The sequence below is a fragment of the Pan paniscus genome, chromosome 15 (genome assembly GCF_029289425.2).
Source record: "Pan paniscus chromosome 15, NHGRI_mPanPan1-v2.0_pri, whole genome shotgun sequence".
NCBI classification, from domain to species: domain Eukaryota; kingdom Metazoa; phylum Chordata; class Mammalia; order Primates; family Hominidae; genus Pan; species Pan paniscus.
In genome coordinates, this window is record NC_073264.2 from 35,904,470 (window position 1) to 35,920,077 (window position 15,608).

Consider the following 15,608-nt stretch of genomic DNA (forward strand, 5'->3'; position numbering starts at 1 on the left):
TATCAAAAATTAAAAAATCAGCCAGGTGTGGTTGCACATGCCTGTAATCCCAGCTACTCGGGAGGCTGAGGCAGGAGAATCATCTGAACCCAGGACACAGAGGTTGCAGTGAGCCAAGATCACGCCACCGCACTCCAGCCTGGGTGACAGAGCAAGACTCCGTCTCAAACAAAAAAAACAAATTGGAGGTTGGGCGCAGTAGCTCATGCCTGTAATCCCAGCACTTTGGGAGGCCGTGGCAGGTGGATCATGAGGTCAGGAGATTAAGACCATCCTGGCTAACACGGTAAAATCCCGTCTCTACTAAAAATACAACATATTAGCCGGGCATGGTAGTGGGCACCTGTAGTCTCAGCTACTTGAAAGGCTGAGGCAGGAGAATGGCGTGAACCCGGGAGGCGGAGGTTGCAGTGAGCTGAGATCACACCACTGCACTCCAGCCTGGGCAACAGAGCAAGACTCTGTCTCAAAAAAAAAAAAAAAAAACAAAAAAAACTGGAAAGTAAGAAGTATAACTTTCTTCATTAATAGACGTGACATGATCATCTATGTAAAAATCCTAAGGAATCTACAAAATAATTACTAGAACTAATAAGTGAGTTTATTTAGCAAGGTTGCAGGATATAAGATCAATATTGAAAAAAATATGCTGTGTTTCTATGTATTAGCAAAGAACAATTTGAAATTGAAATTTTAAAAAACATAACATGGCCGGGCACGGTGGCTCATGCCTGTAATCCCAGCACTTTGGGAGGCCAAGGCGGGCGGATCATGAGGTTAGGAGATTGAGACCATCCTGGCTAACACGGTGAAACCCCATCTCTACTAAAAATACAAAAGAATTAGCCGAGTGTGGTGGCAGGCACCTGTAGTCCTAGCTACTTGGGAAGCTGTGGCAGGAGAATGGCGTGAACCCGGGAGGTGGAGGTTGCAGTGAGCCAAGATCATGCCACTGCACTCCAGCCTGGGCGACAGAGCGAGACTCCATCTCAAAAAAAAAAAAAAAAAAGGGCATATAAGATTTTGGAGACAAAAATCCTGGGCGATAGAGCTAGACTCCATCTCAAAACAAACAAACAAACAAAATTTATTTATTTGGAGACAGGGTCTCACTCTGTTGCTCAGGCATGAGCACGGTGGCATGATCACGGCTCACTGCAGTCTCAAGCTCCTGGGCTCAAGTGATTCTCCCACCTCAGCCTCCCAAGTAGCTGGGACCACAGGCACATGCCACCACGGTTGGCTAATTTTTTTTTTTTTTTTTTGGCGGGGGAGGGATAAGGCCTGACTCTGCCACCCAGGCTGGAGTGTAGTGGTGGGGTCTTGGCTCACTGCAACCTCCACCACCCGGGTTCAAGCGATTCTCGTGCCTCAGCCTCTCAAGTAGCTGGGACTACAGGGGCATGCCACCATGCCCAGCTAATTTTTGTATTTTTAGTAGAGATGGGGTTTCTTTTTTTTTTTTCTTTTTGAGACAGAGTCTCACTCTGTCACCCAGGCTGGAGTGCAGTGGCACAATCTCAGCTCACTGCAAGCTCTGCATCCCAGGTTCACACCATTCTCCTGCCTCAGCCTCTTGAGTAGCTGGGATTACAGGCACCCGCCACCACGCCCAGCTAATTTTTTGTATTTTTAGTAGAGACAGGGTTTCACCGTGCTAGCCAGGATGGTATTGATCTCCTGACCTTGTGATCGGTCCGCCCTAGCTTCCCAAAGTGCTGGGATTACAGGTGTGAGTCACTGCGCCCGGCCAGAGATGTGGTTTCATCATGTGGGCTAGGCTGACCTCGAACTCCTGACTTAAGGTGATCCCCTTGCCTCAGCCTCCCAAAGTGCTGGAATTACAGGCATGAGCCAACATACCTGGCCTAATTTTTGCAAAGATTGGGTTTCACCATGTTGCCCAGGCTGGTCTCGAACTCCTGAGCTCAAGCGATCCACCCACCTCAGCCTCCTAAAGTGCTGGAATTACAGGTTTGAGTCACTGTCTCCAGCCTAATAAAACATAACACTTATAATAGCATAAAAAACCAAATAATCAGGAACCAATCTGACTAAAGATGTAGAAGATCTATACAATGAAAACTACAAAACACTGCTGAGATAAATTAATGAAGACCCGAGTCAGTGGAAATATGCTATATTAATGTATCAGAAGGATCAATATTGTTAAGATGCCAGTTCTCTCCAAATTAATCTATAGAATCTACACAATCCCAATCAAAATCCCAGCAAGCCCTTGTGTTGAAAAAGACAGCTGATTCTAAAATTCATATGAAAATATAAAGATTTTAGGGCTGAGGGCAGTGGTTGACACCTGTAATCGCTCCCTCCTTTGGGAGGCTGAGGCAGGTCGATCACATGAGGTCAAGAGTTCAAGACCAGCCTGGCCAACATGGCAAAACTCTGTCTCTACTAAAAATGCAAAAATTAGCCAGGTGTGGTAGCATGCATCTGTAGTCCCAGCTGCTCGGGAGGCTGAGGCACGAGGACTGCCTGAACCTGTGAGGCAGAGGTTGCAGTGAGCCAAGATCACGTCACTGCACTCCAGCCTCCAGTCTTGGTGACAGAGTGAGATTCTGTCTCAAAAAAAGGAAAAAGAAAATATAAAGATTCTAGGGCTGAGGGCGGTGGCTCACGCCTGTAATCCCAGCACTTTGGGGGCCGAGGTGGGCAGATCACCTGAGGTCAGGAGTTTGAGACCAGTCTGGCCAACATGGTGAAACCCCATCTCTACTAAAAATACAAAAATTAGCCAGGCTTGGTGGTATGTGCCTGTAATCCCAGCTACTCATGAGGCTGAGGCAGAACTGCTTGAACCCAGCAGGTGCAGGTTGCAGTGAGCCGAGATCACGCCACTCACTCCAGCCTGGGCAACAGAATGAGACTCTGTCTCACAAAAACAAAAACACAAAACAAAACAAAAAACAAAACATAAAGATTCTAAGAAGGGTCAAAAACAACTGTGATAAATAATAAAGTTGGGATAGGGCACAGTGGCTCACGCCTGTAATCCCAGCACTTTGGGAGGCTGAGGTGGGCGGATCACTTCAAACCTGGAGTTCGAGACCAGCCTGGGCAATATGGCAAAACCCCATCTCTAAAAAAAAATACAAAAGTTAGCCAGGCATGGTGACGCACACCTGTAATCCTATGGGGAAGGTCGAGGCATGAGAATCACTTGAACCCAGGAGACGGGGGTGGGGCAGTGAGCCAAGATTGTGCCACTGCCCTCCAGCCTGGATAGACAGAGAGAGACTCTGTCTAGGGAAAAAAAAAATGGAGTCTGGTGGCTCATGTCAGCCCTTTGGGAGGCCAAGGTGAGAGGACTGCTTGAGTCCAGGAGTTCAAGACCAACCCAAGCAACATAGCAAGACCCTGTCTCTACCCCCTCAACAGCAACAACAAAAATTAGCCAGGCATGGTGGCGCATGCCTGTGGTCCCAGCTACTTGGCAGGCTGAAGTGGAAGGATCGATTGAGGCTGCAGTGAGCCATGTTTGCACCAATACACTCATCCTGGGTGACAGAGCGAGACCCTGTCTCAACAACAACAACAAAAAACAACAACAACAAGAATAAAGCTGGGGCCAGGAGCAGTGGCTCATGCCTGTAATCCCAGCACTTTGGGAGGCTGAGGTGGGCAGATTACGAGGTGAGGAGATTGAGACCATCCTGGCTAACACGGTGAAACCCTGTCACTACTAAAAATACAAAAAATTAGCCGGGCGTGGTGGCGGGCACCTGTAGTCCCAGGTTCTCGGGAGGCTGAGGCAGGAGAATGGCGTAAACCCAGGAGGTGGAGCTTTCAGTGAGCCAAGATTCCGCCACTGCACTCCAGCAGCCTGGGCGACAGTGCAAGACTTCGTCTCAAAAAAAAAAAAAAGGAATAAAGCTGAAGGAAGAAGGACACAAGAAAAGATGTTGAACCTCAACAGTCATTAGGACAATACAAATCTAAACCACACTGAGTTACCACCACTGACCTACTTGAATAAAGTTAAAAAGACTTCAAATTCCACTGGGGAAAAAAAAAAGACTGACTATCCTTGTTGGCAAAGATGTGGAGCAACTGGAACTCTCATGCCCTGCTCGTGGGAATGCAAAATGGTACAACCATTGTGGAAAAAAAATTTGGTAGTTTCTTAAAAAGTTAAATATTCATTTACTCCATGACTCAGGCATTCTACTTCTAGGTATTACCCAAGAGAAAGAAAGCATGTCCGTACAAAAAGTTATATAGAAATGGCTCACATAAATTGTATCTGTAATAGCCAAAGCTAGAAATAAATAATTGTTGTATATCCATTCAATGGAACACTACTTAGCAACAAAAAGAAATGAACTATCAATATACACAACAACTTGGATGAATCTCAAAATAGCTTGAGTTTCAAAGCCAGACAATAAAGAATACATACTGTATGATTCAATTTATATAAAATACTAGAAAATACAAACTAATCTATAGTGACAGAAAGCAGATCAGTGGCTGCCTGGGGATAAGGCAGGAGGGAGAGATTTCAAAGGGTCACAAGAAAACTTTGGGGGTGATGTGTGTGTTCATTATTTTGATTGTGGTAAGGATTTCACACATGCCAAAACTTACCAAATTGTACACTTTGATTACTGCAGCTTACTGATATCAATTACACTCAACAAAGCTGTTAAAAAAAAAAAACCCTCACTGGTCTATTTTGCACTTTGAGTGGTTCTTTTACATATATGATTTTGTAGCATTATGCACTTGGCCGTTTAGAAAACATTGGTCCAATGAATTATGCAGATGTTCTAAGTGGTGACACAATTCAATGTACAATTTTTTAAAAAATCACATTCACTAGTATCATCATCAATCTCTATATGGGTCTTTATTGGCCTATCTAGCCGGGCACGGTGGCAGGCACCTGTAATCCCAGCTACTTGGGAGGCTGAGGCAGGAGAATTGCTTGAACCTGGCAATGGCAGTGGCAGAGGCTGCAGTGAGACAAGATCGTACCATTGCACTCCAGCCTGGGCAACAGAGACTCCGCCTCAAAAAAAAAAATTGCAAGTGCATGGCAGGAAAGAACATACAGACTACCAGTCCAGTATCTATTGGGAAGTAAGCTCATGGTCAGAGAGATAAAGTTTTCCAAAATTCGAATTATTGCTTGAAGCTTGACTTATCATTGGCAACAAATACTACCTTTGTTTTCCTTGAAATAACTGATGGATTTTTGGCCAGGTTCCTCTAATTTAAATAATTAGTTGATTTTTGAGAAAACATTTGCCAAATATTCATAAACATAGTTTATCAGTCATTCTCTAAAGTAGTGTTCTACAAAAAAATTAGCTAGTTCAATCACAACTCAATCACTAAAATGCTTTTCTAGAGAACTATCATACTTGAGTATGTAGCCAAAGTGCTTTATGCATACCTCCTATTTCATCACTCAGAATATTTAAAAATGTATACCCAAGGGTAGAGATTACAATCAATTTTTACTGTTTCATCAAGGGCATTCTTAAGTGAAAGTCACATGTCTTAAAAATTGCAAGTGGCCAGGTGCGGTGGCTCACGCCTGTAATCCCTGCACTTTGGGAGGCCAACGCGGGTGGATCATGAGGTCAGGAGTTCAAGACCATCCTGGCCAAGACTGTGAAACCCCATCTCTACTAAAAATACAAAAATTAGCCGGGCACGGTGGCAGGTGCCTGTAATCCCAGCTACTTGGGAGGCTGAGGCAGGAGAACTGCTTGAACTTGGGCGGCTGAGGTTGTTGCAGTGAGCTGAGATTGCACCGCTGCACTCCAGCCTGGGCGATAAGAGACTCCGTCTCAAAGAAAAAAAAAAGAGCAAGTGCATGGCCGGAAAGAATATAGAGACTACTCGTCCAGTTTGTTGCCACTGACTTGATTTGTATGTAATTACACAGCAGCAACTTTATCCATCATCGGTGTAAATGTCAACATGGTGAAAAAGGTAAAAAAAACTATCACAGTATCATTATAAAAACAGTTGTTGTTTTGTTGCTGTCTAGACAGTCTCACTCTGTCACCCAGACTGAAGTATGGTGGTACGATCCATCACAGCTCACTGCAGCCTCGACCTCCCAGGCCCAAGGCATCCTCCCACCTTAGCTTTCCTAGTAGCTGGGACCACAGCCATGCGCCACCACGTCTGGCTAATTTTATTTTTTATATCAGGCTGGTGCAATACAAACAGGATCTTACTCTGTTGCTCAGGCTGGTCTTGAATTCCTGGGCTCAAGTGATATTCCTGCTTCAGCCTCCGAAAGTGTCGTGATCACAGGCGTGAGCCACTGTGCCCAGCTGAAAATAGTTTTGACCTCACAGGCTCACTATAAAAGGGCCATGGAGCCTAGGCTCCAACAGACCAGTTTGAGAACTACTGCTCTATATTAAGACTTTTTCAAACTATAATATGAACTTTATAATTATTCCATTAAAAGATATAAGCTTTAGCCACAGAAAAATCTTACTTTTGTGGGATCTTGTCATTCTATCAGATTTAGCAGATGCATCCTTAACTCGGTTATGATATTCCAAAAGAAATGTTCGTTCATGCTCAAAGAAATCATCTACATCCTATAAGATCAAAAGAAAATATAAACTTTTTTCACTTATTTGCTTTAGTTTCATATGTAAATAACTATCATTATAAATATAAAAGATCATCAGTAAAATAGCACACCTGTATCCTCAGTCAGATGTTATTATACTAATTTCACCAACAAGACTTTAATAGACATGCATTTCTATCAAGTAAGAAATCTTCTATGACTTTGCAACTGAAGGCTTAGTGCTCCCCATATAGGTCCAAGTTCACGTGCTGTACTCTTTTTTTTTTTTTGAGATGGAGTCTCACTCTGTCACCTAGGCTGGAGTGCAGTGGCGTGATCTTGGTTCACTGCAACCTCTGCCTCCCAGGTTCAAGCGATTCTCCTGCCTCAGCGTCCCAATAGCTGGGACTACAGGTGCGCACCACCACACCCAGCTAATTTTTTTTCTTTTTTTTTTTTAGGCAAAGTCTCGCTCTGTCACCAGGCTGGAGTGCAGTGGCGCGATCTTGGCTCACTGCAACCTCAGCCTCCTGGGTTCAAGTGATTCACCTGCCTCAGCCTCCTGAGTAGCTGAGACTACAGGCAAGCGCCACCACGCCCAGCTAATTTTTTTTTTTTTGTATTTTTAGTAGAGACAGAGTTTCACCACATTGGTCACGCTGGTCTCGAACTCCTCACCTCATGATCCGCCCACCTCGGCCTCCCAAAGTGCTGGAATTACAGATGTGAGCCACCACGCCCAGCCTAATTTTTGTATTTTTTAGTACAGACAGGGTTTCGCCATGTTGGCCAGGCTGGTCTCAAGTTTCTGACCTCAAGTGATCCGCCCGCCTTGGCCTCCCAAAGTGCTAAAGTGCTGGGATTACAGGCATGAGCCACTGCACTTGGCCTCACATATTGTACTCTGAAACATGTTCTTATTTGTGATCTGCCTCTACAATTTTGCTCTTCAATAAACATATTATTGCCAGCAGAAGTGATCAATTCCTTTTAAGGAAAAAGAAAACAGTTCTGGTGGACGGAAGTGAAAATCTATTTTTCTTGGCCTGTTATACATTCTACTGGCCATTCTTGAAGGCTGCCTAGCCTTAGTCATTAAGGCCCTTTCTGACTGCACTGAGGAACCTGGCCAAACTATCTGAGAGCAACAATGTGATTAACCACTGTCTTCAACTTTTTTTTTTTTTTTGAAACAAAGCTAGATATACATTAAAAATAAAAATTATTATTATTATCTTCAGACAGAGTCTTGCTTTGTAATCCAGGCTGGACTGCAGTGGTGCAAACATGGCTCACTGCAGCCTCAACCTCCCTGGCTCAAGCAATCCTCCTGATTCAGCATCCCAAGTAGCTGGGACTACAGGCGCATGCCACAACGCCAAGCTAATTTTTGTATTTTTTATAGAGACAGGGTTTTGTCATGTTGTCATGTTGCCCAGGCTGGTCTTAAACTCCTGAGTTCAAGTGATCCACCTGCCTCAGCCTCCCAAAGTGTTAGGATTACAGGAGTGAGCCACTGCACCTGGCACAAAAATAAAATTAATAGTATTTTACCCCCTTCTACATTACCAATCATTAAGTGAAAAAGCATCTGCTGACAGGATATAATTGGGGACCCATATCAACAGAACACAAGCAGCAAGAGTCAGTACTGACAAAATGTGACTGAAATCTGTAATTCAGCTGGATACAGTGGCTCACACCTGTAATCCCAGCACTTTGGGGAGGCCGAGGTGGGCAGATCACTTGAGCCCAGGAGTTCAGCCTGGGCAACATGGCAAAACTCTGTCTCTACAAAAAATACAAAAATTAGCTGGGTGTGATGGCACGTACCTATAGTTCCAGCTACTTGGGAGGTTGAAGTGGGAGGATCGCCTGAGCCTGGGAGGCAGAGGTTGCAGTGAGCCGAGATTGGGGCACTGCACAGCAGCCTAAGGCAACAGAGCAAGACCCTGTCTCAAAATGCAAAATAAAATAAAAAATAAATATTAAAATAAAATTCATAATTCATAATATGTAACAGTTCCCTCTCTCTCTTTCGCCCAAGCTGGAGTGCAATGGCACAATCTTGGCTCACTGCAACCTCTGCCTCCGGGGTTCAGGCAATTCTCCTGCCTCAAAAGCCTCCCGAGTAGCTGGGATTACAGCCACGTGCCACCATGCCTGGCTAATTTTGTATTTTTAGTAGAGACAGGGTTTCTCCATGTTGGTCAGGCTGGTCTCAAACTCTCGACCTCAGGTGATCCGCCTGCCTTGGCCTCCCAAAGTGCTAGAATTATAGGCGTGAGCCACTGTGCCCGGCCACAGTTTTCTTAATTGTAAAAATATGGATAAAACTAACTGGCAGGGTTATTAAGATCACACAAGAAAATGTGGGCTACCAATCAACACATTATAAGTGTTCAAAAATGTTATTATTCTATTAATAAAATTATCAAAATTATAATCAACATAGTGGTTTACATTTAATGGCTAAGAAAAATGGTTGATATTAATGCATAAGCAGCATCAAATGGAAGTAAGCTGAGTGCTTCTTGGAAAGCAGCCACAGCACATGCACTGTCAAGTATCCACTGACCTGTCTCTGAAAAATCAGAGTATAAATCAAATAGTACTCTACACACCGATTTTATTATGGATGTGTCTATAAAAACAGGCAATGATGACAAAGCAGCATTCTTTTTTTCCTAGTATTTGCTTGATAATATAAACATTTTTCTCATATTTTAATGGTAAGAATCTTCAGATAAATCAACTCTTATACCATTTTTAGAACATCATTAAGAAAAGTATAGGTGTTTTTGGCCGGGCGCGGTGGCTCACGCCTGTAATCCCAGCACTTTGGGAGGCCAAGGTGGGCGGATCACGAGGTCAGGAGATGGAGACCATCTTGGCTAACACGGTGAAACCCCATTTATACTAAAAATACAAAAAAATTAGCTGGGCGTGATGGCGGGCACCTGTAGTCCCAGCTACTCCGGAGGCTGAGGCAGAATGGTGTGAACCCAGGAGGCGGAGTTTGCAGTAGCCCAAGATCGTGCCACCGCACTCCAGCCTGGGCGATAGAGTGAGATTCTGTCTCCAAAAAAAAAAAAGAAAAAAAAGAAAAAAGAAAAATATAGGTGTTTTCCACACATATTATCTCATTCAATCTTTTTAATAAGTAAGTAAGGTGGGTGGTATTATTAACCCTATTTTGAAAATGGAAAATCTGGCTGGGCGCAGTGGTTCACACCTGTAATCCCAGCACTTTGGGAGGCCAAGGCAGACAGATCACGAGGTCAAGAGTTCGAGACCAGCCTGGCCAACATGGTGAAACCCCGTTTCTACTAAAAATACAAAAATTAGCCAGGCGTGGTGGCACGTGCCTGTAATCCCAGCTACTCAGGAGACTGAGGCAGGAGAATTGCTTGAACCTGGGAGGCGGAGGTTGCAGTGAGCCGAGATTATGCCACTGCACTCCAGCCTGGGCAACAAAGCAAGACTCTATCTCAGGAAAAAAAAAAAAAGAGAGAGAGAAAATGGAAAAACTGAGATCCAGAAAAAGAAAAGAAAGTAACTTTTCCCAAGGACAACAGAGACAGGTTCTCACTGTCGCCCAGGCTGGAGTGCAGTGGCAAAATCTCAGCTCATGGCAACCTCCACCTCCTAGGTTCCTCAGCCTCCCGAGTAGCTGGGATTACAGGCATGCAGGACTACCACCCAGCTAATTTTTGCATTTTTAGTAGAGACAGGGTTTCACCATGTTGACCAGGTTGGTCTCGAAAACTCCTGACCTCAAATGATCCACCCACCTTGGCCTCCCAAAGTGCTGGGATTACAGGCATGGGCCACCTTGCCCGGCCTCAACTGAGATCTTCTAACTCCAAAGCTGAACCTAGGTCTGCCCCTAACATTTCCAAGGCTAAATGTTAAATGTAAAAACAGAAGCAGTACCTCTTGGTAAACTCTGCAGCTCTGTCTGTCCTGCATCTAGGAGGACTTCATGTGCATGTGGGTGGACATTCCAAATTGCACACTATCCCTCCCCTCCACCCACCTGCCCCATGGTAACCCCTTAACCACTCATGGAATACACGTGAATGGCATGAACTCAGGAAGTTGCCCATATAGGAACTGCAAGGCTTGGGATTTCGGTAGGGAAACAGGGGATTCTAGAAACCTGGAACCTGGTCTGATGTGAAGGGAAGGGGTGTGGGCTTCAGTTGGGCAAATTCCCTTGGCTTAAGACTTCTCATCCGTTGCAGAAGGGAACGCTCTAAAGAGAGGAATCTAGGTCAGGAGGATTCCTCCTGTTCCTAGGACTGAAGATTCTAACCGTCCAAATGTCTTTTACTCTAATTCTGCACATTTGAAATCTCAATCTATCTCCCTTTTAAAAGAAGTCTCAACTAATACCACAGTTAATCAAATAAAATCTTACCTTTACTCCTGAAACGATTACTCCATCTGCTGATTTAACCATGTTTTTAAAGAAGTCTTCAAGTTTCTCTTTTTTATTTTTTCCTCGCACACTCAACTGAAAGAAAGGTAATTTAACATTTTTAAGGTTACAAATGGAAAGCAGTGCCTCCTTTATTCTTTGATATTTAAATGGCAATCTCAAAAGGATCCTAGTTTTTAATCTTAATAAACTGGCAATTTCATCATGCACATCAATGATTTTCAAATTTTAGGGCATAAAAAAGGAGTTTGGTAATAATATAGATATTCAGGACTCACTCTCAAAGATTCAGGTTCAGCTGGTCTACAAGAAGGCCTAGATATTTCACATTTTATGAGCATATCTGATAATTCTGTTGCAAGCAGCCCTCTCACCATATTTTGTCAAACACTGCTATATAAAATTTTAATAGACAATTAAAATTTTAGCTCGGGAGTTCCTTTAAACATGTGAAATTTATTGGGGCACAATATACCATTGTATGATTCCGCAATAACTCTGAATATATATCCTATACATTTGGAACTCTGAACTCATCCAAGTATCTCGTCTGGCTTTTGGGGTCAGCAATTTATAGCACAAGGGACACAAAAAAGATGACTTTGAACAAATGAATGGTTATCCAAGGGCAAAACCAACAAGCAGCAGCTAACTCTTTGACTCCTAGCACTTGCTGTATCAGGGTGCCCCATAAAGGAGCAATCCATCTAATTCCCATGTACTTCCATTGCTTCAATGCTCACCTTTATGTAAATGACTCACAGATCTCTATCACTACCTGCTATGGTCTGAATGTATGTGTTCCCCTAAAGTTCACAGGCTGAAAAAAATTTTTTTTTGAGACACTGTCTCCCTCTGTCATCCAAGGCTGAAGTGCAGTGGCGTGATCTCGGCTCACTGCAACATCTGCCTTCTGGGTTCAAGCAATTTTCCTGCCTCAGCCTCCCGAGTAGCTGGGACCACAGGCATGTACCATCATGCCCAACTATTTTTAGTAGAGATGGGATTTCACTGTGTTGGTCAGAGTGGTCTTGAACTCCTGACCTCAGGTGATTCAACCACCTTGGCCTCCCAAAGTGCTGGGATTACAGGCATGAGCCACCACGACTGGCCCATATCTTGAAGCTTAACCCCCAAGGTCATCATAATTAAGAAGAGGTGGGCCTGAGCCAGGCACAGCGGCTCCTGCTTGGAGTCCCAGCTACTTGGGAGGCTGAGGTGGGAGGATCATTTGACGCCAGGAGTTTGAGGCTTCAATGTGCTACAACTGCACCTGTGAATAGCCACTGCATTTCAGCCTGGGCAATACAGCAAGACTCTGTCTCTTAAAAATAGGTGGGGCTTTTGAGAAGTGATTAGGTCATGAGGGTAGAGCCTTCATAAATGGGATTAGTCCTTATAAAAGAGGCTGAGGGAATGTTACCCTCTTGCCCCTTCCTTCTGCTATGTGAGGACACAACAAAAAGGGCCACCTATGAAGCAGAGGGCCCTCACCAGACACGCAATCTGCTAGCACCCTGATCTTGGGCTTCCCATTCTCCAGAATGTAAATGATAAATTCTGTTGTTTATAAATTACCCAGTCTAAGGTATTTTGTTATAGCAGCCAAACAGACTAGAATACTACCCATAAGCTCTTTCCTTAACTTTATATGTTATATCCAATTGCCCACATCATTTCCTTACACAGAGACTGTAACTGTAACCTCACATTAGATGAGTCTAACACAGTGCTCATTATAATCTAATCTCTGGGCTGGGCACGGTGGCTCACGCCTGTAATCCCAGCACTTTGTGAGGCCAAGGCGGGTGGATCACCTGAGGTCAGGAGTTCGAAACTAGCCTTGATCAACATGGTGAAACCCTGTCTCTACTAAAAATACTAAAACTAGCTGGGCGTCGTGGCATCCACCTATAATCCCAGCTACTAGGGAGACTGAGGCAAGAGAATCTTTTGAACCCAGGAGGCAGAGGTTGCCATGAGCCAATATCACGCCATTGCATTCCAGCCTGGACAACAAGAGCGAAACTCCGTCTAAATTAGCCGGGCATGGTGAAATGTGCCTGTAATCCCAGCTACTCGGGAGGCTGAGGCTGGAGAATCGCTTGCACCTGGGAGGCAGAGGTTGCACTGAGCGGAGATCACACCACTGTACTCCAGCCCGGGCAACAGAGCAAGACTCTGTCTCAAAAAAAAAAAAAAAAAAAAAAAAAATCTGATCTCCAAAATTTCTGTCTTCCCTCTTTTGATTTGTGGCCCCTTCATCCAAACAGTCTTTCTGACTCCGACATGTTCCCTAAAATTCCATAGTTCTCATTAAAATCTTGAAATTTTTATAACTTCTTCCTTTCTTCATAGCTCAAATTCTAACAGCAAATGACTTAAAACTGTCCCTTTCCACTCCTACTCTCCAGTAAAAGTCTTCATCATCTCTTTCCTAGACTGAAGTATTAGTTAATAATTCTCATCTTATTCCAATCCATTCTGTTGCCTGGGACAGCTTTCTAAAATCAAATTTTGAGCATCTCATTCTTACTCAAAAATTTTAGTTTCTTTTCTCTTTTTTCTCTTTTGAGACAGAATATCACTCTGTCACCCATGCTGTGGCACAATCTCAGCTCACTGCAGCCTCCGCCTCCCACATTCAAGTGATTCTCATGTCTCAGCCTCCCAAGTAGCTGGGATTACAGGCGAGCGCCACCACGTCCAGCTAATGTTTGCGTTTTTAGTAGAGACAGGGGTTTCACCATGTTGCCCAGGCTGGTCTTGAACTCCTGGCCTCAAGTGAATACCTTGCCTTGGCCTCCCAAGTGTTGGGATTACAGGAATGAGCCACCGCACCCGGCATTTTTCTTTCTTCTTCTTTTTTTTTTTTAAAAAAGAGACAGGGTCTCACTATGTTGCCCAGGCTGGTCTTGAACTCCTTGGCTCAAGCAATCCTCCTGCCTCAGCCTCCCAAAGTACTGGGATTAAAGGTGTGACTTACTACAACTGGCCCAAATTCTTTGATCTTGAGGTTAACCTGTACATGAGCACTATGCTATATTTATTTTCTGCAAAAATTATGAATTAATCTTGTCATCCAAACACAGGTTCCAAGATTTGTATCAGTCATTCAGTAAAAAATTTTTTGCCAGCACTATGAACGAAGAAATCTTTAAAGTGCAACCACCTCGGCCAGGCGTGGTGGCTCACACCTGTAATCCCAGCACCTTGGGAGGCCGACGCAGGCAGATCACCTGAGGTCAGGAGTTTGAGACCAGCCTGACCAATATGGTGAAACCCTGTCTCTATTAAAATACAAAAATTAGCCGGGTATGGTGGCTACTCGGGAGGTGGAGGCAGAGGAGTCGCTTGAACCTGGGAGGCAGAGGTTGTAGTGAGTTGATACAGTGCCATTGCACTCCAGCCTGGGCGACAGAGACTCTGCCTCAAAAAAAAAAAAAAGAGTTTTTAGGCAGGGAAGGAAAAAATAAAGAGTGATCAGCACCAATGGTCAGTTAAACAGATCCAGAGTCAATAATTTACCCGAATCTGGAATTCTTTAGCTCAATCACCTCCTTGGAATTCTCCACAAGGTTTCGGAAGACTCCAAACTCAAATTTAAGAAACATTAGTCAATGTGATAACCCTATTTCTTTTTTTTTTTTTTTTTTTTTTTTGAGACGGAGTCTCGCTTTGTCACCCAGGCTGGAATGCAGTGGTGCAACCTTGGCTCACTGCAACCTCCGCCTCCCGGGGTCAAGCGATTCTCTTGCCTCAGTCTCCTGAGTAGCTGGGACTACAGGCATGCGCCACCAAGCCCAGCTAATTTTTGTATTTTAAGTAGAGACGCGGTTTCACCATATTGGCCAGGCTGGTCTCAAACTCCTGACCTCGTGATCCGCCCACCTCGGCCTCCCAAAGTGCTGGATTATAGGCTGAGCCACCGTGCCTGGCTCCTACTTCTTAAGAGGTTTGCAATTAAGGATTACAAAAAAAATCAGTGTCCCTTGTAGTAACATGATTTTTTTATTTTTTATTTTTATTTTTTGAGATGGGAATTTCAGTCTTGTCCCCCAGGCTGGAGTGCAATGGCACCATCTTGGCTCTCTGCAACCTCCGCCTCCCAGGTTCAAGTGATTCTCCTGTCTCAGCCTCCCGAGTAGCTGGGATTACAGGCGCCCACCACCATGCCCAGATAATTTTTGTATTTTTAGTACAGATGGGGTTTCACCATGTTGGCCAGGCTCGTCTCGAACTCCTGACCTCAGGTGATCTGCCCGGCTTGGCCTCCCAAAGTGCTGGGATTACAGGTTACAGGCATGAGCCACCATGCCTGGCTAGTAACATGCTTAACTATCATTCTGTCAATTAATCTACTCAAGTTCTACTGAAATAACTGCATTACTACTGAAAAAGTGTCACTTAAACTAACTTGAAAAATACAAACAGGCCAGGTGCGGCTCACGCCTCTAATCCCAGCACTTTGGGAGGCTGAGGCGGGTGGATCACCTGAGGTCAGGAGTTTGAGACCAGCCTGGCCAACATGGTGAAACTCCATCTCTACTAAGAATACAAAAATTAGGCCGGGCGCAGTGGCTCATGCATGTAATCCCA

The 15,608-nt window shown here is 44.3% G+C and overlaps 1 protein-coding gene across 3 annotated transcripts in view; it reads right to left on the reverse strand.

Moving 5' to 3' along the window:
- The window catches only part of SNX6 (sorting nexin 6), a 69,085-nt gene that overhangs the window by 25,127 nt on the left and 28,350 nt on the right, over window positions 1–15,608 (reverse strand). For all 3 annotated transcript variants that reach the window (XM_034937422.3, XM_034937421.3, XM_055097466.2), the window contains 2 exons: window positions 10,989–11,084; window positions 6,485–6,590 (listed from right to left, as the gene is read on the reverse strand). In XM_034937422.3, coding sequence (XP_034793313.1) covers window positions 6,485–6,590; window positions 10,989–11,084 — 202 coding nt within the window. The remainder of the gene's footprint in view (window positions 1–6,484; window positions 6,591–10,988; window positions 11,085–15,608) is intronic.